Genomic DNA, 15,158 nt, shown 5'->3' on the forward strand with positions numbered 1-15,158 from the left:
CCTTTTGTATCATTACCCCAATACCCCCATACATATGGGATATATTGAGAATGGTGATCAAATCATGATATTAATAAACATAACAGTTTAAATAATGCACCAGTAAGGCCTTTTCGTGAACCACCATGAGAATTTCGGGGGGGGGGGGGGCTGAAGCCCCCCGAGCCCCCCCCCCCCCCCGGCTACATGCCTGAAACTATCCATGTTCTTTCCATGTTATTTTAGCCTCTAGTTCCAAATTGTATGTTACAAAAGAAATACATCTGCTTTGTTAACTGGGATACACTTGAAGTGAGTTAGATGAACTGCTGTGAGACCAAATCAACTGGCCAGACCGGAAAATCCCAGCAATAAATTGCTTCATAAACAAACAGATGGAGGAGGATAAATGAACTGCCTGAAGGTTGAGACTGATTACACATCTAATTATACCTGGCATCTCATTTCACACCCACAAAATAGATCCACGTTAAGAGAATGGTTCATGGCCCACTCACTGAGCCCATAAAGTTAAATTTCTGTTGGGAGTTTTGCTTACCAAGATCATCCAAATTTCCTGTGCCATCTGTAGCATTGTGAAGAGGTGAATCTGGTGAGCAGGCGGAAAAACTTGCAGAAGAATTGGCCATAGAAGCAGCAATGCTTTTGAAATTATAACTTCAAAACAAAGAACAATGATGAGAGTCTGCCACGTGGAAGATGGTGAAGATAATAGTTGTTATTCATTCTTAGTATTAAAAATAATTATATATCAAAATGGAACAATATCAAGATGGACATGTGCTCAAAACATATTATTGACTCCAAACATCATGGGAAAAACAAGTAACACATAACTAATAGACCTATATGAACCTACACAATTCCAATATTGATCAACGCAACAAGAAATTCTTTGAGGGGTGCATTCAAGAGATGCATTTATCAGGCATATTGTCGGAACACTTAAACACTAATGCAATAATAATGATTTGTTGCTGTTTTCCAAAGTGCTCAAAATACATATATTAAAATCTGTGGGTATTCTCGTTATAATTTATATCAGTGTTCCCAACCTGTGGTCTGTGTACTACCAGTGGTCCTCAAGAACTAAAATATGGTCTGTGGCCTCACCGTTTCTATACTGTTGTGGCAAGAGTGACTGGTCTTGCAAAACCCTCTTATAGTGCTGAGGCTTATTAAATATGGTTTTCTGTGGGCGAGCAGATGGCAGCTACTGGATGGCATATGTTCTGTATCAGAAACTAGAGCAGATGTGGTCTATCCAATGCAATTTTCTGAATCAGCACCCCAAATAACTAAACTGAATCTAAAGTTGACCAAAAACTGGTACTAATGTTGGAGAGTGGTCCCTGGTCACAGTGGTCCCTGGTCAGGTGGTCCCTGGTCAAAAAAAGGCTGGGAACCACTGATTGATATACACAGAATGTACCCTAAAATGCATACACCCTTAGCAGCTTATGCCTCTAGATTTGTTTTACCATTTTCTTCCCAAAATATATGTACCCTTAACTAGAATACACAATACAATTGTAGAGAAATGTTGCAAATTTACAAAAGGAATACTTTACAGAAAAGATAGAATTTATAACTTGGGTTAAAACAGTGATAGGCAACCTTTAGAGCTTGGTGTGTCAACATTTGCCAAAAACCTGAGCATAACTTGAGTGGGGGTGTCACTTCGAGAAAAACACCATAATTTTGTTATATTTATAGTTTAAATAAGAAAAATGTATAATCCATGCTGAGTTATGGAGTGAACAATGCTCAAACGTGCAGATGTTAAATTTGTAGAGCCTTTTACAAATTTAAGGATGGAATTACATTGGTTCTTATAAGGTGTACTTCTTTGTATGCGGCTGCATGTGTCTGCATGTCATCAAAAATAGCCATGCATGTCAGTGCTGACACGCATGTCATAGGTTCACCATCACGGGGTTAAAACAATACTATAACATGCATTCTTCAAAATAAACGTGTTGACTTATTCTTCAATTTATCACCATATTGACTATAAGCTCTTAAAGTGTGTGTATATTTTCAAAAGAAAGTTTATTTGGTTTCCGCCCAAATTTTTCAACTCAAAAACACTGAAAAGTACAGGAGATGGAAAGACCCATCCAAAAGTGTAAGCTTTTTGTAATGAGTTGCCATTCACCCTATAGATTTATACCACTATATTTCCACTTTAATTGCCACAATTCTCTTTTATGGAGTTCTGGGATTTGTAGCTTGGTGAACCACTGAAAATTCTTTAAAAAATATTCTGATGAATATCTCAGCAAAGGTTAAATATCACACTCAATCATCAGAATAATCATAATATTATAAATACAGCCAGGCCCGTAGCCAGGATTTCATTTCGGGGGGGGGGGGGGGGAGGCTGAATTTTTTTCAGGGGGGTTTCGGGAGGGGGCTGAGTCTGAGTGAAAGAGGGTCTAGCCTAGCAAACCTTTTGTATCATTACTCCAATACCCTCATGCATATGGGATATATTGAGTATGGTGATCAGATCATGATATGAATAAACATAACAGTTTAAATAATGCACCATTAAGGCCTTTTCACGAACCACCATGAAAAGCCCCCCTAGCCCCCCCCCTCCCCGGCTACATGTCTGTATACAGCTTATACCACCTCTACCTAAATTACCCCACTGATTAGAAAAATAAAAAAGTCTGACTCTCCTACCCAATCTATATAAAAATATTTAAAATGCAAGTAAAGAGGGAAAATAATGAAAAGCATTAAAATTGTCTTCCTGTCCACCAGCCCAAAAATATTTCTATGAAAACATTTAGTCATTTTCCTGCTATTAAATACAATTAAGAATCTTAATTTCTATCCTATTATTACATAATTATTCTCATTCTTCCATCTTTATCTTCAATCTGGTTGAGAATACTAAATGTTCTAAATGCTAAACTTCCTGTTCCAGCAGTTAAAGTGGAACGATACTACTATGAGTCTTCAGTATGAATGGGGCCTTGGTGGGGCTGACCTGACGTGGCTGAGTGGTCAGTGTAGATTTAGTCTAAAAAGGAAAAGGCTAAAGATTTGGATGTGGGATCAAGCATTACGTTAGTAACCCACTAGAGAATATGGAATAGTGCAATGACAATTTGGAACAGCTATGGATTATGATTTTGGATATCTTGGTTTTAAAACGTATTTTAAGGTTTGATATATTTTAATGACTGTTTAATGTATATGATTACTTTACTATTTATGTATGTTCACATGGCATCAAATCACTGCCTATATATATAAGCTACTTTGAGTCCCATACAGGGTTGAGAAAGGCAGGGCATAAGTACAATAAAATAAATAAATAAATAAATAAAGTACCGACTTTTCTTAGATAATTTGGTAAATATATTGCTGAAGTGGAGACCTCCTCTTAATCTTTCTCTGTGTACACAAGTGCCTGCCATTCATTTCTATGGATGGTCCTTCTCCATCAAATGTTGCTGGCATCAGAGTACAGATATATATCCCTGGGCCTTTCCAGACAAGCCGTTATCCCAGTTGCATCTGCATTTTAAAAATGCAGATGTTCCCGGGGGCCCATCTACACTCACCAGAAAGCATGCGCTTTCTTGGGTGGGTGTCAGATGTTCTACTGGGAATTCGCAGTAGAACACCAGGACACTTAACCCCCTCCCCAGGAGCCCCCCTAAACACAGTAAAAAAGGAAAAGAACTCCCCTGGGCTCCATAAGATGGCTGCCAGAGTTCTCCTGGCGTGTACACATTACAACCTCAACCAATGGCTGATACCAAATGAGAGACTCCCCCCTGGGCACACAGAAGACTGGGTGATTTGGAAGGCGCTGAACAGACTGCGCTCTGGCACCACGAGATGCAGAGCCAACCTCAAGAAATGGGGCTACAAAGTGGAATCCACGACATGCGAGTGTGGAGAAGAGCAAACCACTGACAACCTGCTGCAATGCACCCTGAGCCCAGCCACATGCACAATGGAGGACCTTCTTGTGGCAACACCAGAGGCACTCCAAGTGGCCAGATACTGGTCAAAGGACATTTAATCAACTACCAAACTTGCAAATTTTGTGTTTTGTCTGTTTGTTTGTTTTGTTCTGTTAGAAATGTTGGACTGGATGGCCCATGAGGTCTCTTCCAACTCTTTGATTCTATAAAATGTAATACAATTGACTGGTTACCCTGACATGACAAATAAATAAATGCCAGGAGAAAGGGAGGGGGCAGGCGCAATATTCCTCCACCACCACCCCTTTCTCATGGCCCATCATTTGTACACACCAGGAGAACTCCGGCAGCCATCTTATGGAGCCCGGGTGAATTCTTTTGCTTTTTTACTGTGTTTAGGGGGGCTTTTGTGGAGAGGAATGGTAGCCCCATAGTTTTTTGGGCTAATTTCACCCAGAAAACTGGGGGAATACTGTCTGAACTTCAGTATTCTGCAGTCCAGACACCAGAAGTATTTGTTTAGTAGCATGATTAAACCGGCTATCAAATTAATTCATCACAAACCAGGGTTTGTTGTTGTCTGGACAGCCCCCCTTTATTGTGGAAGTTTCCACAATAAAAGGGCTGTCTAGATCCTCCCTAAGATTCAGGGACAAAGAAGCAATTGGTGGACTTACCGGCCCATGATGAAATGAGGCACCACTGACAGAAATGCTCCAATGGACATGATAAAGCATCCAACAGCAATGACCTTTGGACGATGAACTTTTGGTCCAAGGTAGCTCACCAGAACCAAAACCAATAGATTTCCTGTAATGCAAAAGAAGATTTTAAGCAGCAGTGAAAAAACTATTCCCATTCCATTCCAAAACATTAGTAGATATCTTCCTTTGCTACAGTAGGGAATGGAATACATGTACCTAGCTCAAAGCTTCCATCAATCAGACCAGCAACAGATGACGGGATTTCAAATCTCCTTTCGATCTGGGTCATCATACTCTTCATGTAGCTTCCCGAAAAACCTTTGGCAAAATAGGAAAATGCCAGTGCTATGAGAAACATCTGTGGTGCAAACAAAAAATGGACATGAATAAGGAAAGGAACTATCACTAAGAAAATGAGAGAAGAAATATTTCAGCTGCCAGGTGTTGGAGAGATGGATTATGTTGGTGAAGATGAAGGAAACAAAGATAAAGGGAAGAGCAAAAGCAGAAGGGAAAGACAGAGAAGGAGAACTAGAAGTTCTGACAGTAAGAATATTCAACAGTGGAAAGGACTAACTTAAAATATGGCAAACTATCTTTCACTGGAGATTTTTGAACATAGAGTGCATCTACACTTACCCAAATAATCCAGAAGAAATGTCTCCGGAGCTGCTGCAAAACAGCGCAGTTGTGTCCCCGGAGCACCTTCAGTTTCCAGATGGTGTCCAGAGTGCTTCCAGACTATTGCTGCACTACTGTGTCAGTGTCCAAAAGCTCGTTAGCAATGTTTTGTTTGCTGGTCCCATGGCTGGGCATCCTCTTAAGATCTCATCAGAAGCAATGTCACTAGCAAGACTCTGCCAGGGAACCGTTCTTGACTCAGCAGTGGATCTGTTGGATGTCTGGACACTGGATTGCTCAGATCCAGTTCTGTCAAACTGTCTATACCTCCTGGAAGCTCCATTGTAAATCCTGCTTCTTCTCGTGCTAGATTAATGGCTGGAAGCAGCTACAAATCCTGCCATATATCATGTTGCTGCAAGGTACATTCACTTTAGCTGTATCTACACTGCAGTTTCTGAATCCAGATGATCTGATTTGAACTGGATTATATAAGTCTATACTGCCATATAATGCAGTTCAAAGCAGATAAACGCTATTCAGAAACTGGATTATATGACACTGTAGATGAGGCCTTTACATGGCCCATGGAGTAAATCTACACTTTGACATTGCTTTAACATCTATGGCTCAGTGCTATAGAATCACAGGATTCATAGTTTTGCAAGGACTTTAGCCTTCTCTGTCAAAAAATGCTGGTTTCTCATCAAACTATCCTGGATTCCATAGCATTGTGCCATGGCAATTAAAGTGGTATTGAATAGTATTATTTCTACCCATAGCCATAGAGTGAATGGCTCTCTGTAATGCTTTAGCACTGGATTCCTGCACTGATAGGGAACTGAGCTAAATAGCCCATTAATATTCTATGATTTTAAGAGAGGGAAGAAACATTTTGGATTTGAAGATATTGCTCGCTCTCTCTCTCTTTTCTCATCTCACCTAACCATCCTGCAGCAACTTTTGTTTGAAGAAACTGGAAAAAATAATATCTCAATGGATTTTAAGGGAGGAAGATAATGGTGCAAGAGAAGACAATTCATTTAAGTATCTTGAAAAAAAAGTCATTTGGGGTTTTAAAGGATTTAATGAAAGCTCTGATATCTGTGCAGAAACATACATATATCCTGTTTCCATCTACACTTTAGAAATGAGAGAAGTATTCAACACTTCACAAATATGTGAACATTCTGATGATCATCCATAATAATGTTTTCCATAGATTTCATCCTCAGTATTTCTGTCTGTAAAGAACCATAAGTTACATTCTCATTCTTTCCATATTGAGGAGAAAATGATTAGGGGGCAGAGGAGTAGTCATCAAGAGGCGCAAGAAGAGGAAGAATCACCACCACCATCGATAATACTTGGCTATGTAGTGTCTCATACTGGCATCTCCTAAACTCCTTGATTTCACTACCAACCTTGAACAGTTAATATCTCATGTTGTAAGAATATTTGTTATTGTACACTCCCATGTTGGAGCCCCCAGTGGCGCAGTGGGTTAAACCTCTGTACCTGCAGGACTGAAGACCGAATCCAGGGAGAGGCGCATGAGCTCCCTCTATCAACTCCAGCTCCTCATGCGGGGACATGAGAGAAGCCTCCCACAAGGATGATAAAAACATCAAAACATCTGGGCATCCCCTGGGCAAAGTCCTTGCAGACAGCCAATTCTCTCACACCAGAAGCAACTTGCAGTTTCTCAAGTCGCTCCTGACACAACCAAAACTCCCATGTTGAAAAATTTGTTTCCTAAAATTTGGGAAACCCACCATGAAGAATAACTAATGGAAATCTTGTGCAATTTTCTTCCTGTCTTCACCTGAGTGATGCAGAAGAACTTCACTACACAGAAAAACAGACGCTGCCACCCCTTTTTTCTATGCAGTGAAAAAGTTTTCCTCAAAATACAACAGAATTGTTTTCTGTGCAAAACCACTGAGAAGAAAGAAGAGTTTTGTGCAAACAAATGTTTTCACACATAATAATTTCTCTAAGACAGCCCAATAAAGGATAAATAATTCATTTTCTCCAATTATTGTGAGAAAATTAATGTGTATCTGTTACCTGCATACAGAATAATCAAAGCTTTGCATCCCTACAATGGTCACTGAAGAAATTCAACCCAAACTGGGTGTTGGAGGGGGCACTGGGAATTCCTCCACTGAGAATTTTTTTCTTTAAAGATTTTTGAGTGCTCTTGTGACTTTTAAAGTTCTGCTGGCCCTGCTAATACTTCTCTCTTGTACTCAGCCTGCATCTACACTGTAGAATAAATAATACCACAAAAATAAACATCATTTTAGCTGCCATGGGAATCATGTGAGTTGTTGCTTTAGATCAGTGTTTCTCAACCAAGCTGGCTGGGATTTCTGGGAGTTGTAGGCCAAAACACCTGAAGACCCACAGGTTGAGAACCACTGTTTTAGACAATATTGAACCTTCTCTGCCAAAGAGTGTGCATCAAACTACAATTCCCCTTCCATGATTCCATGACATTGAGCCATAGCAATGGTGTAAATACTGCATTAATTTTACAGTCCAAATGCACCAGCTTCTACATAAGCACTGTTACTTGTATGAGATAGAAAGAACAGTTATTTATTTCCTAGCATCATCATCATAATCATTTAGAAGAACATAAATACAGGTCACAAGGAGCTTACTTTAAATGAAAAGAAGGGGAGAGGGAATGGAATATATTTTTGCATATGAATACTCCAGACACTCTTGCCATTTATTGAAGAGAATGAACAGGGACATACCTTTAACTTTGAAAGAGTCAGTGAGATTCTCTTCATAGGATGCGACCCAAGGCTTTTATCCAAAAAAGACAAGCCATCTTTTGCTTGTTGAGGAGTTGCTTTGCCCTCCATGGTGTTGACCTTCTCTCTTAGGAACACCAATAGCTCTGTCTGGGATAAATAGGAATGGAGCTTACATCACTTCCTTCGTGGACATCACTCCCATGTACAGTCCCCAGGCACACCATTTAGTGGCTTCAGTTTAGGAAGCTTACTTGGAAAAGCAACTCATGGTGTTCCCTTTTGGAAGAGCATTAGCAAGGCAGGTTCAATTACTCCAACTCACAACCAGATTAATTTTCAACATACAGTAATGTCAGTAAACAAACCTACACCCATCCACCCACAAAAGAAATCATAGCCACAAGATGACCAAATTGGCTCATTCCTCAGCTGACAGAGGTAGGAATCATTGGTCCTGCAGAGATTTGATTAGAACAACAACCAACAATATATATTACAATGCAACAAGTCTATTGAATCGGTCACATTGAGCAACTTGATTAAGCAGGCCTAGGACTGCAATCGTAACCATCAAGACTTTTGAGGTTTATTCTTACCTGTATAAACATTGAATTGTATTGTTTGTTTATAAAATCCCTTTTCACAATTTAGCAAAGTTTAGGGATATCAAGTGATTCACCTATTCAAGATATGTTCTTCGGATTTTATCCTAGAACCACGAGGATTGGTCTACTGAAGGGAAACAGCTTGTAACTTGCCAGTGTCATCATTCTTCACCATTGACAATCTTGTCTAGGAATGATGGGATTTGCAGTCTGACAATAATGAGATCACTTATTCACCACCATTGGTGGATTTATGCATGTACTTTAATATATGTAGTAGGCTTGTCTGATCCAAAAAAACTGGTTCAAAACTCGTTTTGGATGTAGGGAGCACTGGTGGTTTGATTCTAAAGTCAATTCCGATTTTCACAGAAAATAATGTTCAAAACTTTTCGAAACTTCCAAGACTTCCGAATCATTTCGTTAATGGTTTGAAAGTGTTATTTCCTGTTTCATTGGGTGGTCTTTATTTTGAAAGTAGTTGTTTTACTCCAGGAGCGTGGAAAAGCAAGCGGAGGAAATTCCTTCCTTCTCCGGTTTAAAACTGGCTTCTCTGGCTTGAGCCAGAAGTTGGAAAAGCAAATGGGAGGAAATTCAACCTTCTCTGGTTTAAAACTGGCTTCTCTGGCTTGAGCCAGAAGGTGGAAAAGCAAATGGGAGGAAATTCACCCTTCTCTGCTTTAAAAGTGGCTTCCCAGAAGTGGGGGAAAAGCTGAATCATTTCCGACTCACTTCCTGAGTAGGAAATAAATGACAAGACTAGCTTCGGAAGGGCAAGGGGACTTCCAGTTTCCTAAAAAAGTTGAAAATAGCTTTTAAAAGGTAATTTTTTCCGATTTTATTTCAAATAACAAAGATTCCGACTGGACCTAACCATGCCTAGTATGTAGTAATAGTGACTGCTTCTCCTCCCCCGAGAACTTTGACAGGCACCAAAGGGCGGTAGTAATTGGTGACTTCAACAGCCATAGCCATGTATGGGGCTATGCCCAAGAGGACAGAAATGGAGAGGCTGTCCTGTCCTGGTCTGAACTGCACAAACTATCACTCATCCATGATAGCAAGCTCCCACCATCCTACAACAGCGGGAGATGGCACCGAGGTTATAACCCAGACCTCTTATTTGTGAGCGACAGCATCGTACAGCAATGCACTAAATCAGTGGGACCACCAATCCCAAACACACAGCACCGACCAATAATATGCCAACTGTTCCCAACAATAAGGCCTCAGGAAGTTCGATTTAAACGAAGATACAACTTCAGAAAGGCACATTGGACTAAATTCTCAGACATGTTAGATGACATGATCACATCAGTCGCGCCAATCCCTGAGGAATACGAACATTTTATTGAAATAGTGAAAACCTGTTCACGGGCCTCTATACCGAGAGGCTGCAGAACCAACTACCTCCAGGGCATTACTCCTGAAACAGCTGCCTTGTTGGAAAACTATTACAGGCTCCACAACGAAGACCCATTTAGTGAGCAGACCCTTCAGGCAGCGCAGAGCATTGTGTCCTCCATCTCTGAAGCCAAGAAAGAACAGTGGATCAAGTTGATCACAGAGGTCGACATGGGCAGGAGCAGCCAGAAGGCGTGGAGGCTGCTGAGACGGCTGAGCAATGATCCCTCACAAACTAATACCCATGCCAACATAAAGGCAGATCAGATAGCACACCAACTCTTGAAGAATGGGAAACCCAACCTTGCCACCAAAGTAGGAAAGAAACCAATAGCCAGACAACCAGAGATTGAGAACAACAACCTCCATGAACCTTTTACATCTACTGAATTGGACATGGCTCTCAACAAATGTAAAAATGGCAAAGCAGCTGGCTTGGATGATCTACGGATGGAACAAATCAAGAACTTTGGTCCAAAAGCAAGGCGCTGGCTGCTGGAGCTGATGAACAACTGCACTCCATCCTGTCAGATCCCCAAAATCTGGAGGAAAGCAAGAGTCATCGCCATCTTGAAGCCAGGCAAAGACCGTAATGACCCAAAAAGCTACAGACCAATCTCCCTGTTGTGCCACCTCTACAAAGTTTTGGAGAGACTTATTTTGCATAGAATTATGGAAAATATAGACCCCTGTCTGATCCCACAGCAAGCTGGCTTCAGAAAAGGCAAAAGCTGCACATCGCAAGTGCTGAACCTGACTCAGCACATAGAAGATGGCTTTGAAAGGCAGCAGATCACAGGAGCTGTCTTCATAGACCTGTCAGCAGCCTATGATACTGTGAACCACCGCCTCCTCCTGAGAAAAATGTATAATATCACAAAGGACTACCACCTCACCCGCCTCATAGGAAACCTGCTACAAAACAGAGCTTCTTTGTTGAGTTCCAGGGCCAGAGAAGCAGATGGCGGAAACAGAAGAACGGCCTGCCTCAGGGGAGCGTGCTTGCTCCATCCATGTTCAACATCTACACAAATGACCAGCCACTGCCAGAAGGGACAGAGAGTTTCATCTATGCTGATGATCGTGCCATTACTGCTCAAGCAGGGAGCTTTGAGATGGTAGAACAGAAGCTCTCCGAAGCTCTAGGGGCTCTTACTGCCTATTACAGGGAAAACCAACTGATCCCTAATCCATCTAAAACACAGACATGCGCCTTTCACCTTAAGAACAGACAAGCATCCCGAGCTCTGAGGATTACCTGGGAAGGAATCCCACTGGAGCATTGCAGCGCACCCAAATACCTGGGAGTCACTTTGGACCGTACTCTGACCTACAAGAAGCACTGCCTGAACATCAAACAAAACGTGGGCGCTAGAAACAACATCGTACGAAAGCTGACTGGCACAACCTGGGGATCACAACCAGACACAGTGAAGACATCTGCCCTTGCGCTATGCTACTCTGCTGCTGAGTATGCATGCCCAGTGTGGAACACATCTCACCACACTAAAACAGTAGATGTGGCTCTTAATGAGACATGCCGCATTATCACAGGGTGTCTGCGACCCACACCACTGGAGAAATTACACTGCTTAGCCGGTATTGCACCACCTGACATCCGCCGGGAAGTAGCAGCCAATAGTGAAAGGATCAAGGCAGAGACATCTCCAGCTCATCCCCTGTTTGGGTATCAGCCAGCACGTCAACGACTTAAATCAAGACATAGCTTTCTTAGATCTACAGAGACACTCGCTGGAACACCCCAGCAAGCGAGAGTCCAAAAGTGGCAGGCCCAAACCCAGCACCTCAATTCATGGGTGATACCAGATGAGAGACTCCCCCCTGGGCACACAGAAGACTGGGCGACTTGGAAGGCGCTGAACAGATTGCGCTCTGGCACCACGAGATGCAGAGCCAATCTTAAGAAATGGGGCTACAGGGTGGAACCCTCGGCATGCGAGTGCGGAGAAGAACAAACCACTGACCACCTGCTGCAATGCACCCTGTGCCCTGCCACATGCACGATGGAGGACCTTCTTGCGGCAACCCCAGAGGCACTCCAAGTGGCCAGATACTGGTCAAAGGACATTTAACCAAATACCAAATTTGCAAAATCTGTGTGGGTTTTTTTTCTTCCTTTTTTTCTTTTTCTTTTTCTTTTTAATCTCTGTGTTTGTTTTGCTCTGTTAGAATTGTAATACAATGGTTGCTGATGACACGATAAATAAATAAATAGTAATAGTGACTTGCTTTCCATACTGCCACTCTTATATCATAACACCTGATGCTTTAATTTTATTTATTTATTTTGTCGTGTCAGGAGCAACTGCTCCTGTTGTGAGAGAATTGGCCATCTGCAAGGACGTTGCCCAGGGGACACCTGGATGATTTTTGATGTTTTATCAAACATCATTGTGGGAGGCTTCTCTCATGTCCCCGCATGAGGAGCTGGAGCTGATAGAGCGAGCTCATCCGCCTCTCCCCGGATTCGAACCTGCGACCTGTCGGTCTTCAGTCCTGTCGGCACGGGATTTTAACCCACTGCGCCACCGGGGCTCCGATGCTTTAATGGAAGTTGTGCATTTCATTTTTCATTTAATAATTCCATTGATCACTTTATTTATACCTTGCCTTTTTCTTAAGATGGGACTCAAGGAAGGTACATTGCATTTATATTTACTGTATAAGTGCTATGATTTAGAAAAAACTTTATTGCACTATTAGATAATCTCAGATCATGACTGCACACTCTTGCCCTCTAGGGAAAATGCTAGACTTCATTTTTAGGATGCTGCCATTACCATATTTGCAGATTTGGCTTCATAGAATGTTATATTTTACTTGATCACTGAGTTGAACTACAAGCCAATGTATTAATTCTGCCCTATTAATTCTTACCCCCTCCCCCTTACCCCAGGCTAGGCTCCTGTACTGAAATGCAGCCAAAATTCTGGACAATGCTGAATTTCATCTAAAACCAAAACTAGGTCATTTTGTTTATTTACAGCTGGCCTCCAGAATGGCTGTTATGAATTTCTAATTTACGGATTCACAACTGCTCCATAATCCATACTACAGTCCATCTTTGATATCCATTGAGATTAGATTTTACCAGGGCTGGGGGAATCATGGAGGGGGGAGGGAAACAGCTAGCAAGATGCACACGGCTTTGTGAGATAGGGACTGTCACAGAAGTTTCAGCTGCAATGCCAGTTTGCCTGCCTCGTGTGATAATGTCCTTAATTACACATCCATTATTTAGCAGGTGATGTCGGATTTATTATTTATTTATTTACTATATTTGTATACCGCCTTTCTCAGCCCACGGGCAACTCAAATCATTTCTCCCTCCCCACACATTTTCTTCAGTGTATTTAAGGTGCTCTTCCTCCATATTTTTATCTTCTGCGGTAGGTCAGGCAAAAATCACGAGGAGCCCAAGCATCGCCTGGCCGAGTTTACAAATGAGTAGAAATTTGAACTTCCCAGTTCCAACAAAACATTTTGGCCATTAGACCACAGGGTTCTCATTTAGGATCAAAGGGCCACCTTCATGGTGCAACATCAGAACACTTTTTTCCTGCCTACCTTCATATCTGTCACATGTTTTAGAAGTTCATAGCAACAGACTTATTACTGCACAAACTTACTAAGGACTGTACTGAAAAAAATGCAGATAAAACATTGCATACTGCTGAGTTCTCAAAAACAGTGGCTGCTGGTAGCTTTTAGTCTGGACTTTGAATGGCTTGTCCAAATTGCTGAATCCTAAATTTGGGAAATATTTAAATATCTTTCAATGTTTGGACTTAATTTGCTACCCCGCCGACCTAAGAACCATCAGTTCACACAAAATAAAAGGCATCTTATATCCAAATTACTCATTTCATCTACTGTTATGGTCTCTCTTTTCCTGTTGTGGATCTTGAACTGATTTTATGATGAGTGTGTCTCAGTCTTGTCTACCTCAGTTACCAAAAGGATCTAAATTAGGTTTTCTTTCCCTTGTAAATCTCAGGTGTATCCTGACATCACATTTAATGGCTCTGAGCCAGTTGTCATCTGAGGATTTCTAGGAAATTAACATCATATACAATAAGCATACAAGGAGTTTTCAAGTAAGGCGGAAGAGTGCACGGGGCGCCATGAGAAAGCCTGGGAACCTTTCCTTTTGCTGGTGATTGCCAGCACAGTGGCACAGCCCCTCTGGGCCATGTGGAGAAGTCCATAGAAACCTACTGAATTGTGTTGGGGAAGTCACAGTCTCTCAGATAATGAGAATGCCAACCCTCCCTTGAACAAGAAAATCATGGTAGGATCACCTTAGGTTTGCCATAAATTGGAAAACAAGTTGAGCTCATACAACAACAACTACTACTACTCCTACAGAGAAATTCAAGATATATCCCCCATCTTTCTTCTACCACCTGGTTTGTTAACTTAGAGGAAACTATTTTTGCACTTTGAACTCAATTTACAGCAATTGAAGTAAGAAGAGAATGAAAAATTAGGGTGGAGAGCAGAGAGAAACTGGGACATTTTAAAAACAGCTGAAAAAGTGGGATGATAGAGCTGGAGGATGCATATAAATAGTAGAATTAACAATGCCAGTAATAATATATTAACAATGTATGAGGGAATTTACAATCACAGTTACAAATGTGCCATCCACACAATCATTCAGACTCATAATCCCTAGATATTCAACAACATATCGGGAACACGTAGGCATTGTAAAAGTCCTCCAGTCCTGGCATATCAATCGGCAATCTGGGGGTGGCCTGTTCTATTGATCAGGATGCAGCAGATTCCCACCCCATCCCTCTAATGGTTTGTAATGAAAGAGAGAATTGCAACAGGGATCTTGCTTCTGGTGTTATAAAAGAGATTGCTGGAGGAGATAGTAATATCTATTTGCTGCATCCCTGCTGACAGGAGAACCTATCCCCATTCTGTCATTGTTGTTATGTTTTATTTATTTATTTATTTATTTATTTATTTCAGGTGTTTGTACCCCACCCTTTTCAAGCCCCCTGGGGGGGGGGGGACTCAGGGAGGCTTCCAGCCGGCAAAAATTCAATGCCTCCAATGTACACATAATAA

General features: G+C 41.5%; 1 protein-coding gene across 1 annotated transcript in view; it reads right to left on the reverse strand.

Annotated features, from left to right (window-relative positions):
* Window positions 1-15,158, reverse strand: part of LOC132775734 (solute carrier organic anion transporter family member 1C1-like) — a 43,256-nt gene that overhangs the window by 18,486 nt on the left and 9,612 nt on the right. Inside the window, exons 2-5 of the mRNA XM_067469302.1 lie at window positions 8,044-8,193; window positions 4,871-5,012; window positions 4,628-4,760; window positions 539-657 (exon numbers count right to left, since the gene is read on the reverse strand). Coding sequence (XP_067325403.1) covers window positions 539-657; window positions 4,628-4,760; window positions 4,871-5,012; window positions 8,044-8,154 — 505 coding nt within the window. The 5' untranslated portion in view covers window positions 8,155-8,193. The remainder of the gene's footprint in view (window positions 1-538; window positions 658-4,627; window positions 4,761-4,870; window positions 5,013-8,043; window positions 8,194-15,158) is intronic.

This window comes from Anolis sagrei, chromosome 5 (genome assembly GCF_037176765.1).
Source record: "Anolis sagrei isolate rAnoSag1 chromosome 5, rAnoSag1.mat, whole genome shotgun sequence".
NCBI classification, from domain to species: Eukaryota; Metazoa; Chordata; class Lepidosauria; order Squamata; family Dactyloidae; genus Anolis; species Anolis sagrei.